This window comes from Pseudorasbora parva, chromosome 3, assembly GCF_024679245.1.
Source record: "Pseudorasbora parva isolate DD20220531a chromosome 3, ASM2467924v1, whole genome shotgun sequence".
NCBI lineage: Eukaryota > Metazoa > Chordata > Actinopteri > Cypriniformes > Gobionidae > Pseudorasbora > Pseudorasbora parva.
In genome coordinates, this window is record NC_090174.1 from 47,248,168 (window position 1) to 47,264,973 (window position 16,806).

At 37.1% G+C, this 16,806-nt stretch overlaps 2 protein-coding genes across 2 annotated transcripts in view; both read right to left on the minus strand.

Annotated features, from left to right (window-relative positions):
* Positions 1-15: 15 nt before the first annotated feature.
* Positions 16-9,894, minus strand: sh2d1aa (SH2 domain containing 1A duplicate a). Its single transcript, XM_067439230.1, has 3 exons — positions 9,622-9,894; positions 6,325-6,388; positions 16-963 (listed from the first exon to the last, which is right to left on the minus strand). The coding sequence occupies exons 1-3, from the start codon at positions 9,756-9,758 to the stop codon at positions 841-843; spliced, it is 324 nt and encodes a 107-aa protein (XP_067295331.1). The 5' UTR covers positions 9,759-9,894; the 3' UTR covers positions 16-840.
* Positions 9,895-10,750: 856 nt separating this feature from the next.
* LOC137071649 (butyrophilin-like protein 2) overlaps positions 10,751-16,806 on the minus strand; it is a 14,747-nt gene continuing 8,691 nt past the window's right edge. Inside the window, exons 12-15 of the mRNA XM_067439831.1 lie at positions 16,445-16,771; positions 16,124-16,203; positions 12,246-12,306; positions 10,751-12,120 (exon numbers count right to left, since the gene is read on the minus strand). Of these exons, the coding sequence (XP_067295932.1) occupies positions 11,978-12,120; positions 12,246-12,306; positions 16,124-16,203; positions 16,445-16,771 (611 nt within the window). The 3' untranslated portion in view covers positions 10,751-11,977. The remainder of the gene's footprint in view (positions 12,121-12,245; positions 12,307-16,123; positions 16,204-16,444; positions 16,772-16,806) is intronic.

Here is a 16,806-nt window from a genome sequence, read left to right on the forward strand (position 1 = left end):
TGATTTATTTGTAACATTTATTTTCACTGCAGAAATGCTTTTCTTATTTAATATTTTGGTCTTGTTTCCAGTCTAAATATCTACAAATTCCTAAGGGGGTACTACTGTGGTACTAAATGAAGTTTCCGTTTAAAATATGACCACAGAAGTGTTTTGTTTTACAGTTCAGTCACTAAAAATAGAATCTGCAAAAAAACGAGTTTTAGACAGAAGCACTTTGTGGTTATCAAACTCACACTAGTAGACGGAAAATAACATCGCCATTAGTGTAGGACTAGATCTGACATTGTTCAAGGCCATTTTTCTTTATCTGTAGTGATCTATAGCTGGCTATCTGTATTTGCTGATGCTGTCTGCAAGTTAGTATTGTTGTGTACATTGCTATTTCAAGGTGGTTCTTCATTTTTTTTTTTTTTTTTTTAAATCCTCTGAACACACTGAAGAAAACTCTGTTTATTGGCAGACTGACAATACAATACCGGAGGGAATGGATCATTATTTAATATGTTCTAACAAAGCATTTGTTGTTACAACTATCGTGGTATCTTGTTGATTGCATATAATTACTTTTATATTTGATATTGACCTAAAAGTTAACAACCATTATTTTATTTCAATTTAAATAATTAAATGCATTACATTTGATCATGTTCCCTAATGTTTTCTCCCTCCTGATATATCTAATACACTTAAATACATCCTTAAAATGTACAGCATTTTTACACATTTCTACAATTTCCCCTTGGATGAAGAGCCCCCACCCCTGTATCTCATACATAGAAATACCCCTGCATACATTTACAGCAGTTAGAAACTGAGGTGTTTCCTCCAACTTGTGTGTTATTGCTTAGGTTTGTTCACAGGATACAGAAGGGGAACAGAGATGCCTTGGTCCGGGATCTTAAAGGCAGCAATGAGGTTACTGGCATTTCGAAAGAGTCGCTCCTTCATCCCAGGAGCCACCTGGAAAGATTTGAAATAAAAATAATGATTTCTTAAAAACAACATACCTCGATTTTTGATTGTAAAATTTAATAGAGATGGTAACTCATAAAAAAAACATACAAATTAGTGCTGTCAAATCGATGAATTGCATCCAAAATAAATGTTTGTTTACTGTGTGCGCGTGTGTGTGTGCGTACGTACGTACACACTCGTAGCCTGACAAGCCAGAGTCCCACATCAAGATGTTGAGTCTGGAAACTCGCCATTGACGGCTCAATCCGAGGGGCGGGATAAACGGTTGTCTTTCAAACTCCCTCTGCACGCGATAGCGCTTCAACCAACCAGAGCAACAAAGGTGAAGCGGAGCTAGTAGACCAAGTGGCAACCTAACACGATCTCTCTTGAAGCCAATACGGAAGTAATGTAAACTGCAATTTCTTAACTGGCCTCTAGGGACAGGCTCCAGTAGGGAGCAGAATCTCATTGAGCCCCATGTTAAAGGCACAATATGTAATGTTTCAGCATTAAAAATATAAAAGATCACTATATCTATGTTATATATTTTTTAAAGTTGTGTGTTTACATTATCCCGACAGTTCCAATTAACTTCTAAATCCAGAGAAATTAATATTTTAATTCGAAGACACGGACCGTGTCTTTATTTCCGTTATGTCGCCAGTCTTTCACGTCATATCCACGTTTGCGTCTTGCTTCCTGCGGAACTCAGCGGAACTGCCAAACTCAAAGAGGAACACTGACAGACAGTATAAGGGGAACCCCCATATAAAAAAGTCTGTATGATAATGGATCATGACTACTCTTTGCCTGTACGTTTTGCCAGCTCAACAAAGCGCAAACGTACGGGTGAAAAAAATGACCCGAGAAGATTTTGGGACAGTAGAAGAAGCAAGAGACGTGTAAACCTTGGAGAAGCCTTTGAAAGATGGCGAAATCTTCGTGACAAGCTCGGACTGCAGAGAGATGCTGATCTCGCTTGCGTTTTAATAAACAGGTCATTTAAGTAACCATTCAGCTAACATAATAATCATATAATCATAACATGCTGTATGTTTGCATATTGCATAGCGATCTTGACCACATTGAGACGAGTTTAGCTGAATACGTACACATTTTGTATTGTATCGGCTTTTCAAACAGGCGGATTCTGTGTTTTTGGAGACTGAAAGAGCTATTTTTTTTAAAACTGATTCAAAAGTATTTCTATCCGTATATTTGGTGACACGATGATGTCATGTGTAAAACGCAGATGGACTAGCTATTATTGGTTTTATATGTAGCTGGAGAAAGTAACGTTAGCTTCATAAGGTAATATGCCACTATCTTGGTCAATTAATATAAGGTGACCGTCACTTTTATCATATGTTAATACTAGCTACATATAATATTGATTTAATAATGATCTACTTATTCATATATCTCTGAGTTCCAAAACAAATGTTTATTAGAATGATTGATGAACGTGGGGAGCGACAGCGCGTGTTCCAATAAACAACGTATTGCTGGTGCTGGTTCTCTCATTTACTATGTTTTATGTTGGTAATGATAAACTAAATTGAAATTTATTTCCTTATTGAAGAGTTGATATACAGAATGTTCGACAATCGCGGATGCCATGTCAACATATCTATAATTTGAGTAACTCAAATTATGATGCGCGGATGTCAACATAGCCTACCAACTTATAGGTATGTTGGCATAGCGACCGCCCGCACAACATTCTGTCTCGCACATTATCTAACGTTACTGATAAGTTTGTTAAGTAACGGTAGCTCGCTGCTATTTCATTAGATTGACATTACATAAAGTGAAAAGCCGTAACTAAACTTAACAATAATAGAGATGTAATATAACAATTACCTTGTCAGTGAACATGTTTTCTGCTGGAGATGCCAGATTCGCTGGTTGACAGTGGCAATAATGACAACAACTCCCATGAGCCCACGCACTTTCCCGACGTCATCAAAGTACGTCTGTTGTTATTATTTTGAATGAGTGACCCCTAGTGGCCAAAAGTTGCATACTGCACGTTTAAAATTCTCAACTTTAAAGCAGAAAAAAAAACATGTTTACAGCCTGGTACAAATTGTGGTTTTGGCTTATAAGGCTAATTTTGACCTTCATGACAACTGTGAGGGGGGTGAATTTTTTTATAACTCATTCGTTTACGTTATATTAAGCCTTAAAGTTCTGCATAATTAAGGGCGTGGTTAAGTGGATAGCCATTTATCCGCCGTCTATAGTCATTGCGTCACTTCAGCTCCGCGCACATCCCGCCCTTTTTGCCCATTTTCTGTTATCCGGGAGTGACACGCGATGACTCGCTCACAAGATGGCAACGCCCAGCTCGCCCATACTTTAAGCTTCAGAACAGCTTATCGGAATCCTATGGGTGACGTCACGGACGCTACATCCATATTTTTTTACAGTCTATGTAGTAGACAGATTATTTTTTCGCCGTATCCGGTCGGCAAAACTCCGAACACATTTTCCCTTTTTAAGAATGACTTCAGTACCATTCTTTGTTCTTATCTCAGAGAAAAGCTTAACTCCAAGTCTTCCAGAGTCGTAGTCAAAGCTGATTCGAAAGACCACCGTTCTCCAGCTTCTGTGTTTAGTAGCACGCAAGCACAACTCGGCTGTCATTATGTTAAGCCCGCGCCCACCGACTCTATACACGATGTGATTAGCCCGACCAGAGTTTGGCTTTTACAGCTCAGAAGTGTGTATTGAGAGTTGCTAGGCGACACTCACGGCAGATTAGATTTTCTGCCACTAGAGTGCGTCTAGATTTCTAGGCTAACACATACGTGTATATATTTTAGAAATATTTGTATGTAATTACTGGAATATGTATGTAATTTATATGATATATAAATATATACACATGTGTTTGTGTGTCTTTATATAAACATAATTATACACCATGTGATTCATCAATTTGACAGCACGAATATAAACTTGTGGTACTACCATGTGACCCATGCATTGAGAAAAAGTTCATTGTGTAAGTGTAAAATATACAGTCAAACCAAAATTTATTCAGACCTTCAACAGTCACACATTATCACAGTTTATTTGCTATAGTTTAGAAAATGGTAATAAAATGATTTTCTAATGTTTTTTCACACTTGATAATGTGAGATATATTTTATAGAAAGGATTATAATTAACTAATCAGCTCTCAGATGTTAAATTTAAAGGTCCCATCCATGGCATGACATTTTCATTTTATGAGGAACATTAATATGAGTTCCCCTAGCCTGAATATTGTCCCAAATGGCTAGAAATTTTGATCGTTGTAAACCGAGTTTTGGCTGTCTTTGAGAAAATGAGAGCTCAGACGAGCAGATCTTGAATTTTCCGGTTATGACGTCACGTTCCTTCATCTGAGCCTCAGAAGAAGCAGTGGGTTAATTTTATTTTCTCTGGAAATGTCCTGGTCTGTTATTGAGTGATATCTGATGTGTAAATACTCATTCAGGTTCACACAGACTTTCTTTCTAAATCATTTAATGCTGTGTATGCATCTGTGAATCAAGCCAGTGACTAAACGATCAACTTTACGTCGTTTCTGTTAGTAGCATGAAACAAACCTGTTATTTAAATGATTACAGAGAGTGATCAAAGAACACTATAATTTCTGAAGCTGTCAATCACACCTCACAAGTGTATTTGCACATTGTCCAAACTGCCGTTTTAATGAATGACGCTCAACGAGGCTCTCGTTGTATTCATATCGATGTCGTGTTTGCTGTTAGTTGTGGTCAAAGCATTTTGTAAGAAAAATAGCATTGCAATGACGAGATCACTGAATTTACGTGACCAAAAGACTGCCTGTGTACTCAACACTCAAAGAAGGAAGAAGACAGGGTCGGCGTGACTGGGACTCGTGCTATTTTATAACTCTCAGGTACAAACTAAATAAACTTTCTTTATTGTCTCTCTGATCCCCAAGTTCTCCGTCTGCCTCTCTCTGGCTGGCAGTGCTTGCATGGAGAGTGAGAACTCGCTAAACCACGCCCCCTCCGCAACATAAGATAAACTAATACTCATTTCAAATACAAAGATGTCAGCCAATCACAACAGTGGGCGTTTTCACTGAAGTCTCACAGATGACACGCCCCTTGAAACAGCATTCAAGACGGAGGGCTAATATCAGAAAAGAAAAATGCTTTTTATTTCTAAATTATGACATTTTATGATGTAAAGACCATACTAACAATATAAGAACAACTCAGGAAACATAAAATAAAATATAAACAATCCACACCATGGAACCTTTAACAAAATTAGATTATTTAGGTCAACCAATGACCAAGCAATGCTTAATTGTTCAATCTGTGGTGAAAAACCCTTTACACGCTTTTAACACTTTACAATAACGTTCATTAGTTAACATTACTTAACAACATTGGTTAACATGAACTAATAATGAACTGCACTAATAAAGCATTTATTAATCTCTGTTAATATTTTCAAAATTTACTAATGCATTATTAAAATATTGTTAGCATTAGTTAATGCACTGTGAACTAACATGAACAAACCATGAACAGCTGGATTTTCATTAATAATGCTATCAAATAATTAGCTAATTTTAACTAATACAACCTTTTTGTAAAGTGTTACCGAAAATACACTTAAGCAAGACATAGTCAGGTCAAAGAGTCTGAACAATTTTGGGCCCAATTTTTTATAGAATTTACTGGTATGAAGTATGAAGAATTTTTGGGTATAATATGTCACAGTTTAATTTATTTTGCTCTCCTCACTAACATAAATGAACTATAGTGTCCTGCATCCACTCGTAAAAAATGCTATCTGGTGTCTGAATAATTTTTGGCTTGACTGTATATAAATGAATAGATATTTGTGGTATTTTGCTCTTGTGCCTGGTGGTTAATGCTGATCAGTTACAGGAAGTACAACAATATGATTAAAAAAACATGACAATATTTATCATTTTAAAGTGCCGTTTTAATTTGATATGTTTTTATTAAACAAAAAGGCAAATGTTTCTCAGCATATAAGGGTGTGTTTACAAGTTGCACATCTTGCCATTTCCTTGACACGTATGGGTTTTAAGGGCGATACATAACATGTCCATTGCCGATTCTCTGGCTGTTTATTTGTGTGGTGAGCTTTAAATGCATGCAAAACACTGACCACAAATAGAAAGAACAAAAAACACTGTGTGCTTCTGCCATCTACACGAGTTGTATATACAAAAGCAGCGGCATTAAATTTAGCTACAGAAGTTACACTTATCACATGCTACATACATTTTAAAACAGTATCTATTTATGAAATTACTTTCACTTGAGGAAAAATACAAAGCTGTGTTAAATCTATTCGTACCTCTATTGTCCAGAGGCCATCCTTTTGTTTGAAAATTCTGTAGGTGTAAATCCATCCATCACACCTGGAGATTTACACAAAGTTATTATTACTTGATGTTATTCACAGCATAATAGATAGTATAGCAGAGTATTGTAGCTGTTGCCTGGCTAGAATGCTTAAGTGTGTGGCCAGTAGCATAAACTGCTAAGACTGATCTTACAAGTCCGTCCATCATCATAGCGTTACTCTCACTTATTTGCAGGGTCCGCTTCAACGGCACATTTGATTTGGCACAGGTTTTATAGCGAATACCGTCCCTAACGCGCTCACACACACCCCTACCTGCATCCAATCCACCTAACCTGCATGTCTTTGGTCTGTAGGGGAAAGGGGGAAATTATATGGACATCCTTTTTTTAAGTTCAAAAATTAAATATAGATTGTTAAAATCTATTATTAGTCTTAACTAACTCTTAGTTGGTCAGATTAATCTAATTAATCGAATCACTCTCGTTTCATACTCATATGCCATAATCACTATATTTATAATGAAGCCATCATATTAAAAAAAATATATATATATATATATAATATTAATCATTTAATTAGTAAAATATGGTTTACTGTTACCTGTTTAACTGTTAAATGTTTAACTGTAAATCTTTAAATCATGAGATCATTGCTTTCAGAATCTTTACTTAAGAATAATTTTGTTAATGTATATTTACAATATTTTTTTTAATTAACATTTTAATGATGGTATATTTTTTAAACAAAATTAATTTAAAAAGAAAATAGTGCTGCTAAAGTGATTATTTTGACCAACTTAGACATAATTAAAACCATTATTTTAGCTATTAATGTGTGCCTTTTGCCCCATGAGTGGGTTAAAAGACCCACATTAACACTTTGATTTTTAAACAAAACAAACCACTTTTAACACACACACAAAAAAAAAATCACTAGTAAGTGGGAAAATAGGCTACAATCTATCGAAAATAGGCCCTACCTTGACCCAGAGCGAAGGCTTCATCCTGAAGCGCTTAATTTTGCGATGATATCTACTGACCACACATTATTGCATAGTTGATGCTAATGTTGATCATAGCATGCAATGAATCTTGTTCATTCCGTAAAGTTACCCGACAAGTGATAACAGCCCAACAGTGCATCAAGTGGATAGCTCAGAAGTGACGTACCAACACTTCTGAAGAACTTCTACAAACATGTAGACTTCACTGAGACGGTGGTTTCATGCTCATTGTGAATGACACAAGCTTTGTTGCAGGTACTTTCTTTATCCTTGTCAAAAATGAGCTAAATTCTAAACTGCATACAATAATTATTATATATAAGATAATCTTTATAAGGCAGAAATATTAACAGTAGCCTATATGCTCCCAATTCAGCATAATTTGAGAATGAGGCAATGTCACAAGAAATACAGTTAATTGAATTTTATAATTTGTATAGCAGATTAATAATATTCCCCACTGTCCCAAAGCTATAAATAGACCTGTGCCAGAGGTGCAATGTAACGAATGACAATTACACGTGTTACTGTCATTTCTGTGTAGGCTACTTCTACTTTAAGTGGTTTTAAAATTTCTGTAATTTTACTTTTTACATTTTTATTTTAAAATGTAAAAAAATAAAATAATAATAATTAAGCTAAACACCATCATGAACCCCTTGGTTAGTATGGAAATACTTTGGATAAATTAACGTGATGTCCTGGAGGATATCAAATTTGTAAAAACTGTAGTTGCAAATGAGGAAACACAGAACAGCTAAAGGTTTGTTTTTCAATTTAAAATTGAACACTGGTCTGGTGAGTCTTCTCTGTATTTTCCACTGCACAAGAGGCATGATCAACGAGCATTATTTGAATGACTCTGTATGCAATTGGATAGTCCTTCAACCAATCAGACTACAAGAGGCTTGATCAACAGGCAATGACCCATCTCTTTCTGTCATCGCGTTAAACCCGCCAATAGCGTGCCAGGTGGATAAGCCAGTCTGTGATTGGTTCCCGCAAATGTGTAACAGAAGCAGTAGAAATTAATGTACAGGTTTCCAGACTGAGTTGCAGAGCGAAATCTAATCGCCGGCACATCAGGCCGGGTTTACCCAGTACCCAGTCTAGGTATAACTTAAGGCCGAATGATTTCTGGGATGCAGAGGGAATCCCGGAACCCATGAACATTAACTTTACATTCATGAGTTCACACTTACACATTGTAAAAAAAAAAAAAAAAAAAAAAAAAAAAACATTGTTTAACTTAAAACAGTAAGTACCCTGGTTGCCTTAAAGTTTTGAGTTTATTGAAATAAAAAATGTATTTATTTTTATTTGAATAAAAAACAGTCAAATGAAACAGGTCTTCACTAAAACCCAGCCATCAAAATAAACATTTGGTTTAACTAGAAGAAATTGTGACAGAAATATATTACTATTAGTCCTATAATAGAAGGTACTTATTGAAATAATAATAATAATAATACATAATTTAAACATTATTTAAGAATATATTTTTTAATCCATGGTTAAAGTTAGTAAATCTCTGTTTTGCAGCACTTTGCTAAAAAAAAAAAAATGATAAATGTTTATAACATTTTATTTAATTACCACTGTTTATATAAGCCTATTAAATCATAAAAAGAACATTTTTTTTCTTAAACATTTTAATAAATGAATTATAAAAATAGGTTGTTAATCAAATTCATAATCATTTATTGAATTTAGTTGATTAGACATGTTTTATTGATATTTTAATTTAAAAAAATTGTTTTAAGTGTATTATAATAAAGCATTTGTTTAACAAAAGAAAAAATCCGTTTTAATTTCATTTAACGCCATTTTAACTGGTGATAATAATTATATTATTTAAATAACCATAATTTAAATAATAGAGTTTATTTTAATAAATAGTTTTTTTTTTTACCGTGATGCTGTGAAACCCATGTGTTTTCTGAGATGGTTAGCCTGGTCTGAGATGATCATATCGTGAAAATCTCATTTTATCTCAAACCTGCACAGGGGAGTCCCACGCTGTTCAAATAAGTAGCTAACTCAGTCAGTAGCCTAACTTTTATGAACTACTCTTTACTTTTACTTGAGAACATTTTTAGACCGGTAATTTTACTTGTAGCCTGGGCTACTTAAGTCAAATTTAAGTAATAGTAGCTACTTTTACTTGAGTAGAATATTTTGTTACCTCTGCCTCTGACACATTGTTGTGCCACACACAGCCACGCCACAGTTACTAAGTTCAGCAGTTCATACTCAGACTCGGGTGCAGTAATGTTACTCACAGCACACAGACGCAGTAAGACCCCGGTGAGCTCGTGCTGTTTCTGATCAGATAGCTGCCATCTCTGCCCGCTTCATTCAGGATCTCTTCTGCTTGGCTCTTACTGATGGGTCCATGATACTCCGCCAAATCCTCCATTCTTTCACAGTCTTTAGCAATTACACACGCACATTTATGCACCGACACCACAAGAGGTGACCTCGCTTAAAGGAAGTCGAGAGCAGCTCGCTGAGTTAATAACTGATCTAGCATCAGCTCAGCTGCAGATTGCAGATGTCCATCGCTGTTTTTAGAAACACTTACTATTCACAATTAACCTATGCTAGCTTTTTTAACCTAATTTAAACAGAACACTTTAAATATCAGCAATGTTAGGCTATATTAGCTATCGGTTTCAGAAAGGTTTCCTTAAAGAGCAATTGTATTATTCTAACTCCTGATACAAATAGATGAATCAATTTACATTAATCCTTGGATTGAGCTTTATAAACACATTATATTTGCCGTTTACTGATGTAAGAAAACAACTTTAGTTAGGCTATAATGTTTCTCACATTTCTCACAAGTTCCACCATATCACCAGATAAACAGCATTTAAACCTCTTCACTTAATCTTTTGATATAATGTAGCCGAAAGATAAAGTCACTAAACATTACTAGCCTGCAGTTATCAAGTGAGATGCTGCACTGCACAGCTGTGTCCACGCGGGGGCACTACCGGTCGGTTATGACGATACAATGACAATTCATTTGATAAATCAAACTTCTTTTTTCCTTAAGTTTAAAAGCTTATGAAAATGAGTTTTGAATGTCCCATTCCCAGGTCTTTAAAGTGAAGAACAATAATTAGCTACCTCATAATTATGACAGGAGTCCCAAGGTGGATATTACTTTGTTAAATCATGTTGATAAATTTGTGAGTGAAAGAACATGTAGGCATAATAAAACAATCAAAAACCACTAAGTGCAGGAAAACAGTATGTGACACGCCAATCATTGCATCCTTGCAATCCTTGTTTTTTTTTATTTATTATTATTATTATAATAACATGTAATACAGTCAGCAATCCTTGTTTTATTTCTACAGGTTGCACGGTCAGCACGTCACATACAACCACATGAAGGTCACATGACTTTCACCTTACATGGCTCCAACACTGTTTTTTTTTAACAGTCTATGCTCCTACAAAACAGGACTGTGTCCGAAAAGGAAGCTGACTCGTTGCCTCGCTGCCTTATCAGACAATGGGTGCGTCTCCCGTTCAGTAGTCAGGGCACTGATCAGGACATAAGTCAATGGACTGACACTCCCTGATCAGTGCCCTGACTACTGAACTATGGAGCTGATTGAGACGCACGCTAGCAAACGCCACTTTTGGACGCCATCTTTTTCCCCCAGCTCAACTGTCACTGAATGGAAAGCACAGGATTGTGGGATATCAAAGGCAACGAAGGATACATGTAGGCCTACGCCTTCAAAAACATTCCTTGATGCCTTCCCACCATGAAATGTCCTCCGAAGGCAGCATTTTCATTAGCAATTCGCTAATAAAGAAATCTTATTTACAGGCATTTTTCATTAATCAATATTTATAAATGAATGATTGTTTATTAAGTTGCTTTATTTTATGCAAAAAATTACAAATAAACAAGTTTAACAGGTACAGATTGTTTCCTGTTAATTGCATATTATTTATTACAATTCACCCAAAATTGTTCATATACATGTACTTAATATAACTGCTTAATTGAAATGTGAGTGCTTTTAATTGTGATGACATCACGAGTCAATGTCCTTTCCTGTTATGTCCCGTCCTCTTCCGCTTTGCAAAGGTGATGCACTGAAGAGGTGAGGTTATTTTGGGCTCTTGTTAATTGTTGCTTTTATGCCTATATCTTCACTTCATTTTATGTATATACTATTATTTTACTTATCAGTGTGGTTATTTTTTGCCATTTTAATCTTTTGAGTTAAATTTGTCTTATAAGTGGAAATGAAGCACATGGTGACAGGTGTACATCATAGCCTCTTTATGAATGAGATTCCTAAAATGAATGTTTCATTTGTTCCTCATCAAGAATAAAAGATCAGCGAAACTGTGAATGCCATCCTGTTCTTCCTAACACACACACACAACACAATACTTACGCAACTGGTTTGTTCTCTGCGTTGTGTAAATTTCAAATGTACTTTTTTTTGCTCTTATTGTAGAAAATGGAGGAAAAAAACAAATGTTAAATATTGATTGAAATAAAATGATTATCAATTGTAAAAAATAATAAAAAACATTGTAATAAAAATGTTATGTAGCATTTCTGGGCTAGTAAAAGGGATTTGGTTTGTCTCTGTCCAAAAATTAAGGGTGGAGTTTTAAGGCTCTGTCCAAGTTTTTTCGGGTCTCTCTCAAGGCCTGTTCAGTTCTTTCCAGTTGTCTGTCTTTTTCTGTGTAAGCCTTAATCAACATTTGGTGAAGCTCCTGCACATTGTTCACTTTCATCTCTGAAAATTGAAATATCAACATGTTATGTTAATAGTTTTGTATTGATTTTGTTCCTGTATTAGAGTCTGTTTGTTGAATCTGACCTATCACATTTGAAATGAAATTACACTGATTATAACCTAACCTGACATAAGAGCAGATTCATCCATTTTGTTCGTCTCCTCTTCAGTCCATATTTTGTGTATCTGTAAAGAATATAGTCTGACTTAAGTTATACGAACCTGGACACCAACACTACATCACTCTTCAAGAGGGCCCGTCAGCGACCCCACGTCCTGCGCTCTCTGAAAAGAGCACGTCTCCTTCCACTCAACCCACTGCACTCTACAGGCGCCCTGAGATTGTGCTGACCAGCTGATCACTGTCTGGTATGGGAACTGCAGACTGCAAGACCCTGCAGCGTAAAGTGAATACAGCTGCAACAATCATGTGTTTTTGTTTTTTTAAACAAACGATGCCTTGTCAAATTACTACCGTTTCAACTTAAGTGGTGGAGATGATGTTAGCTAGAAGGATTGAGTGAGCGACCTGTAAGCAACTAAAATAACAGTTAACGTTAGCTCCTGAGTTGTGTTGTTGATGAAAATAGCCTATAGGCTAAATTATAATTCTATCTGATAAAAGGGATTGCCGATGTACTAATCACGATCACGCCCAATCACGAAGTTGTATTTTGTGGATGTTTCCAACTATTTGTAATTTGTGAGAAAATTGCTATTTTAACTAAGGACCCGGGACGTGTCAGCATTGCGTTTGAGCGAGTCACCTGTCAATCTCGTCATATCTGCGTTACCCTCGGTTTTAGTCTGCAGAAGTGCTTTTCTCTTAGAAGTGTGAACATGTCACCGCAGCGCCGACTGAACGCACAGAGTAACGTCATAACATAATTTTAAACACACTTAAATGTATCTAATATGATAAACAGAGCTGCTTTACCTCATGATCGGAAAGCGGAAATACTGCAGGTGCCCGGCGACTGTGTCCCATCATAATAAAAGTCCCGGTGCTCGAACCCGGTGTGTGTGTAACAATCGCTCCAGCGGCTGTGCTCAGCCCCACAACTCCTGCTCTGCTTTACACTACAGTAACGTTAATGACCGCATCCAAGAACATGATTTCTGCCTGTGTCTTATTTTCCACCAGCTGTGAGGTGAAGACCACATGTCCCAAGATACTGCGCTCAAACTTGGTGTCATCAAACTACACCTTTGTTTTGAATAGGCGCCCTCCAGTGGACGGAAAGTTGCATAGTGCACATTTAATGTTGTCTCACTTAGAAACCTCGAGTTTAATCAGAAATTGTTTAGACAGTCAATAAGTGGATAAAATCACTACTTACTGCTCGCGGGGATATAGTTTGAATTGCCACTTCTCCAGTATCAGACGCTGAGTAAAACCTGCTATTGTCCAGGTTAGAAAAACTGTCCGTGGTGAAATGGGCCGTGCAAGCGAACAACTTTTAATTAAATTGTTGCGGTATCCGGTTATAGATAAACATGTCTGTTGACATTTTTGTTCAGTGGGAAGGGTATGAAAAGTCCCCTGCACAGCCTGGAACATAACATCTATTTCCCTGATCTGCCATTTTCGCTATCCTCGCGTGACAAATGCGCTGCCATACACAAATGTTAGGGGCGTACATATTAATAATCTCCAGCGATTGAGTCACAGTTGGCGTTCGCCTGAAGATCGCCTGTTTTTCACAAACAAGATTTACATATGAAGGAGGAAATAATGGTGTTTGAGAATCACTGTATGTGATGTCCATGTACTGAACTCTTGTTATTTAACCATGCCATGGTAAATTTAAATTTTCATTCTAGGGCACCTTTAATGTCATCTTGCACCTTTTTTATTGCCACTGAATATTTATTTTGTCCTTCTTTTTTATGCACCATGTTAAAACATAAAAAGTAAATGTAATGTAAATGCATATAGTTAGATAACTTTTTTCAATAGATTAAGTATATGTATGTAAATATACGGTATGTTTAACTATGTAGCACAATGGTGCTGTGACTGTGTGAGGCACAACATTTCCTTCCGTTGAACTGTATGTCTCCACATACAGCACAATGACAATTAAAGTTGACTTGACTGGATTTGAAAAAAATAATGTATACTAAGATAATATAGTATTAGCATAAATGATACATTAAATACATTTAATTTTTAATAAAATCCTAAAATCCATTCTATTGCTTTTAGAATGCCAGTGAGAAACTTTCTTTAAATTGACAAGTATTATTATAGTAGAGTTTGTGCTGAACTCAATGTAGACTTTAGCCATGAAAATGTTATAAGTAACCTCTCCTGAAGGAGAAAATGGGGACATTACATCGATACTGATGTATGGGCTCTCACTTGGGATCCCAATCACCTTTGGGTTATAAAAAATGTGCCAATGAAGATTGATGAGCGAGATTTGCTTTCCAAGCAGGTGGTATAGGGTTGAGGCAGGAGGGGGCGTAAGCCACAACCAATGACCCTTCCCTGCTCCCAATGTAAGAATAGAGCTTTCCAAGGGGAAGGTCAATATCTGCGGCTCCTATTCCTATTCAGCCATGGCTGGTGGGATAACATTGGGGAAACGTGCCAAGTCCAGATGGAAAGGGAGGCCACATCCTGCTATGGAGGCCACATCCTGCCCATAGGGAGGTAACCTGTGGAAAATGCACATATGGACTGACTAATGGGGCAGTACAACATATGGAAGAAAACTACTACAAATGCAGAGCTAAAACAGAGCAGACACTGTCAAGGGAAAGACACAAGTTTATCAACGGGGAACCATACCATGAAAGAATGCACATATGGTTTTACCCGAGGAGAATCATTACATATGGGCTCCTTGTGCAGTACAGGGGATAACCAAAGGGGCATGCACACAAGTACTGGACCTGATGACTTCCCTGCCAAGTCTGACTGGTGCTGGAGGAACCTCAAACCAGGGTGTGCATAGCTGTGTCTGATAGTCTGATAAAAAGCCAACAAGACAGGCTGGGAGGCGCTAGCCAGGCGCCCAAACAGTGTACCTGTGGAGGGGAAGCGAGGTAGAGCATTGGGGCCCAACCCAGTCCTGAAGTAGAGGCAATGAGTATGGTGTGACTCTTACCTGGCTCCACGGAACCATCAAAGGTTTGGCTGGAAATGTATGAGGAGGCTTTGCGTCCTGTAACCTCAAACCCCTTCACTGTGGCGTGAGATGAGCAGGTTGAGAGTGAGGAAGCGAAGCAGCATGTCGCGCTCACTGTTAAACTGCGGCTCATGTAATCCAGAGATTAAGGAAACTCAAACTTTGGGACAAAAAAAACTTTCAGAAACAAAACATTCTCCACCAGGGAAGGAGTGGTGCGTTTACCACCTCCTGTGAAAGCATTGCCGTCAACTCTGGGTCCGACTCAACGGCCACTCTCCCAGAAGGGGCCAGCGCTGCCAAGTCTTCTTCCCCAGAGAACTTAAACCCAACCTCCAATGCAGTGACCGACATCTGATCGCAAATGTCACATGTTTTGCTTTTTTAGCTGCACTTATCTGTGCACTCGTAGGGCAAAACACCACTGCCTTTTCTCCAACAGAGGAATATCTCTCAAGCGAAGGCTATTGGAAGAACAAGTAAAGATGACTGCTTAGACCCACAGCAAAACACTGAATGAGTTAGTTGCCAGGCAGCTTATATATTTGTATTTCCGGTGGAGTGGCTTGGCATGCTAATCTCACTCGCCATTCTTCAATGGAGGTTTTGTTACTGCACAAAGGTAATTGGGCTCCCAAGTAAGACCCCATATGTCAGTCGAACGTGTCTGAATGAAAGGGAACTGACATAAGCGCAAATATCAGATAAGGTCAAAATATCTTCAGGGCCCAAAACACCTATAAAATCCTAAAAAATAGGATTAAACTCTGATATCCTTAACTTATCTGGCAATATTTATACATGACAACATAAATAAATGCTTATGTGCAGTCATTTTAAATGAATGAACCTGTTGGTTTTCTTACCTCAAACAGCATTAGCTGAATAGTTCCATCTTGAGAAGTTGGTGACTGACTCACAGGTTGGACTTCAGGTTTTATCCTCACTATCAACACAGTAACTCAAGTGTAAATAGGTTTGTAAAAAATTTGTGTTCTTTAATAACTACTAAATTTCCTAACACAAATTAATTTAGGATCGTGCTTCCATAAGTGTCATTACTATAAGAAAAAACACTACAGGTTATGTTCATGCTGAACATTAGGTGGATTCATTTTACTTTATTCTGAGAAAAGATTGTTAATTAGAGCACTGGCTGATGAAGTGTGATCTTCCAGAATACTCACCTCCTACTGTAATCTCTTTTGTTCTGTCTCCGCTGATGACCTGACAATGATAATCTCCAACATCTGAGACACTGAAGTTATTTAGATGTAAGGACACATTTCCCCTCTCCAGCTCGTGAGTGACGAGACTCACTCTGTCTTTGTAAGCCCTCCCCTCAATCACGTGTCTGTTCTTGTAGACACAAGCACAGTCCGTCTCCTTAAACCATTTGATCTGCATGGTGGTGGCACAGATTTCAGGAGACAAGTAGCAAGGAACAGTGAATTCAGACCCCGTAGAAATTGTTGCTTTTTGAGTTGTTTGGGGAATGACGAGATGAAAATGATCTGTGAGGAAAAGAGAGAAAGACAGTAAAAGTACT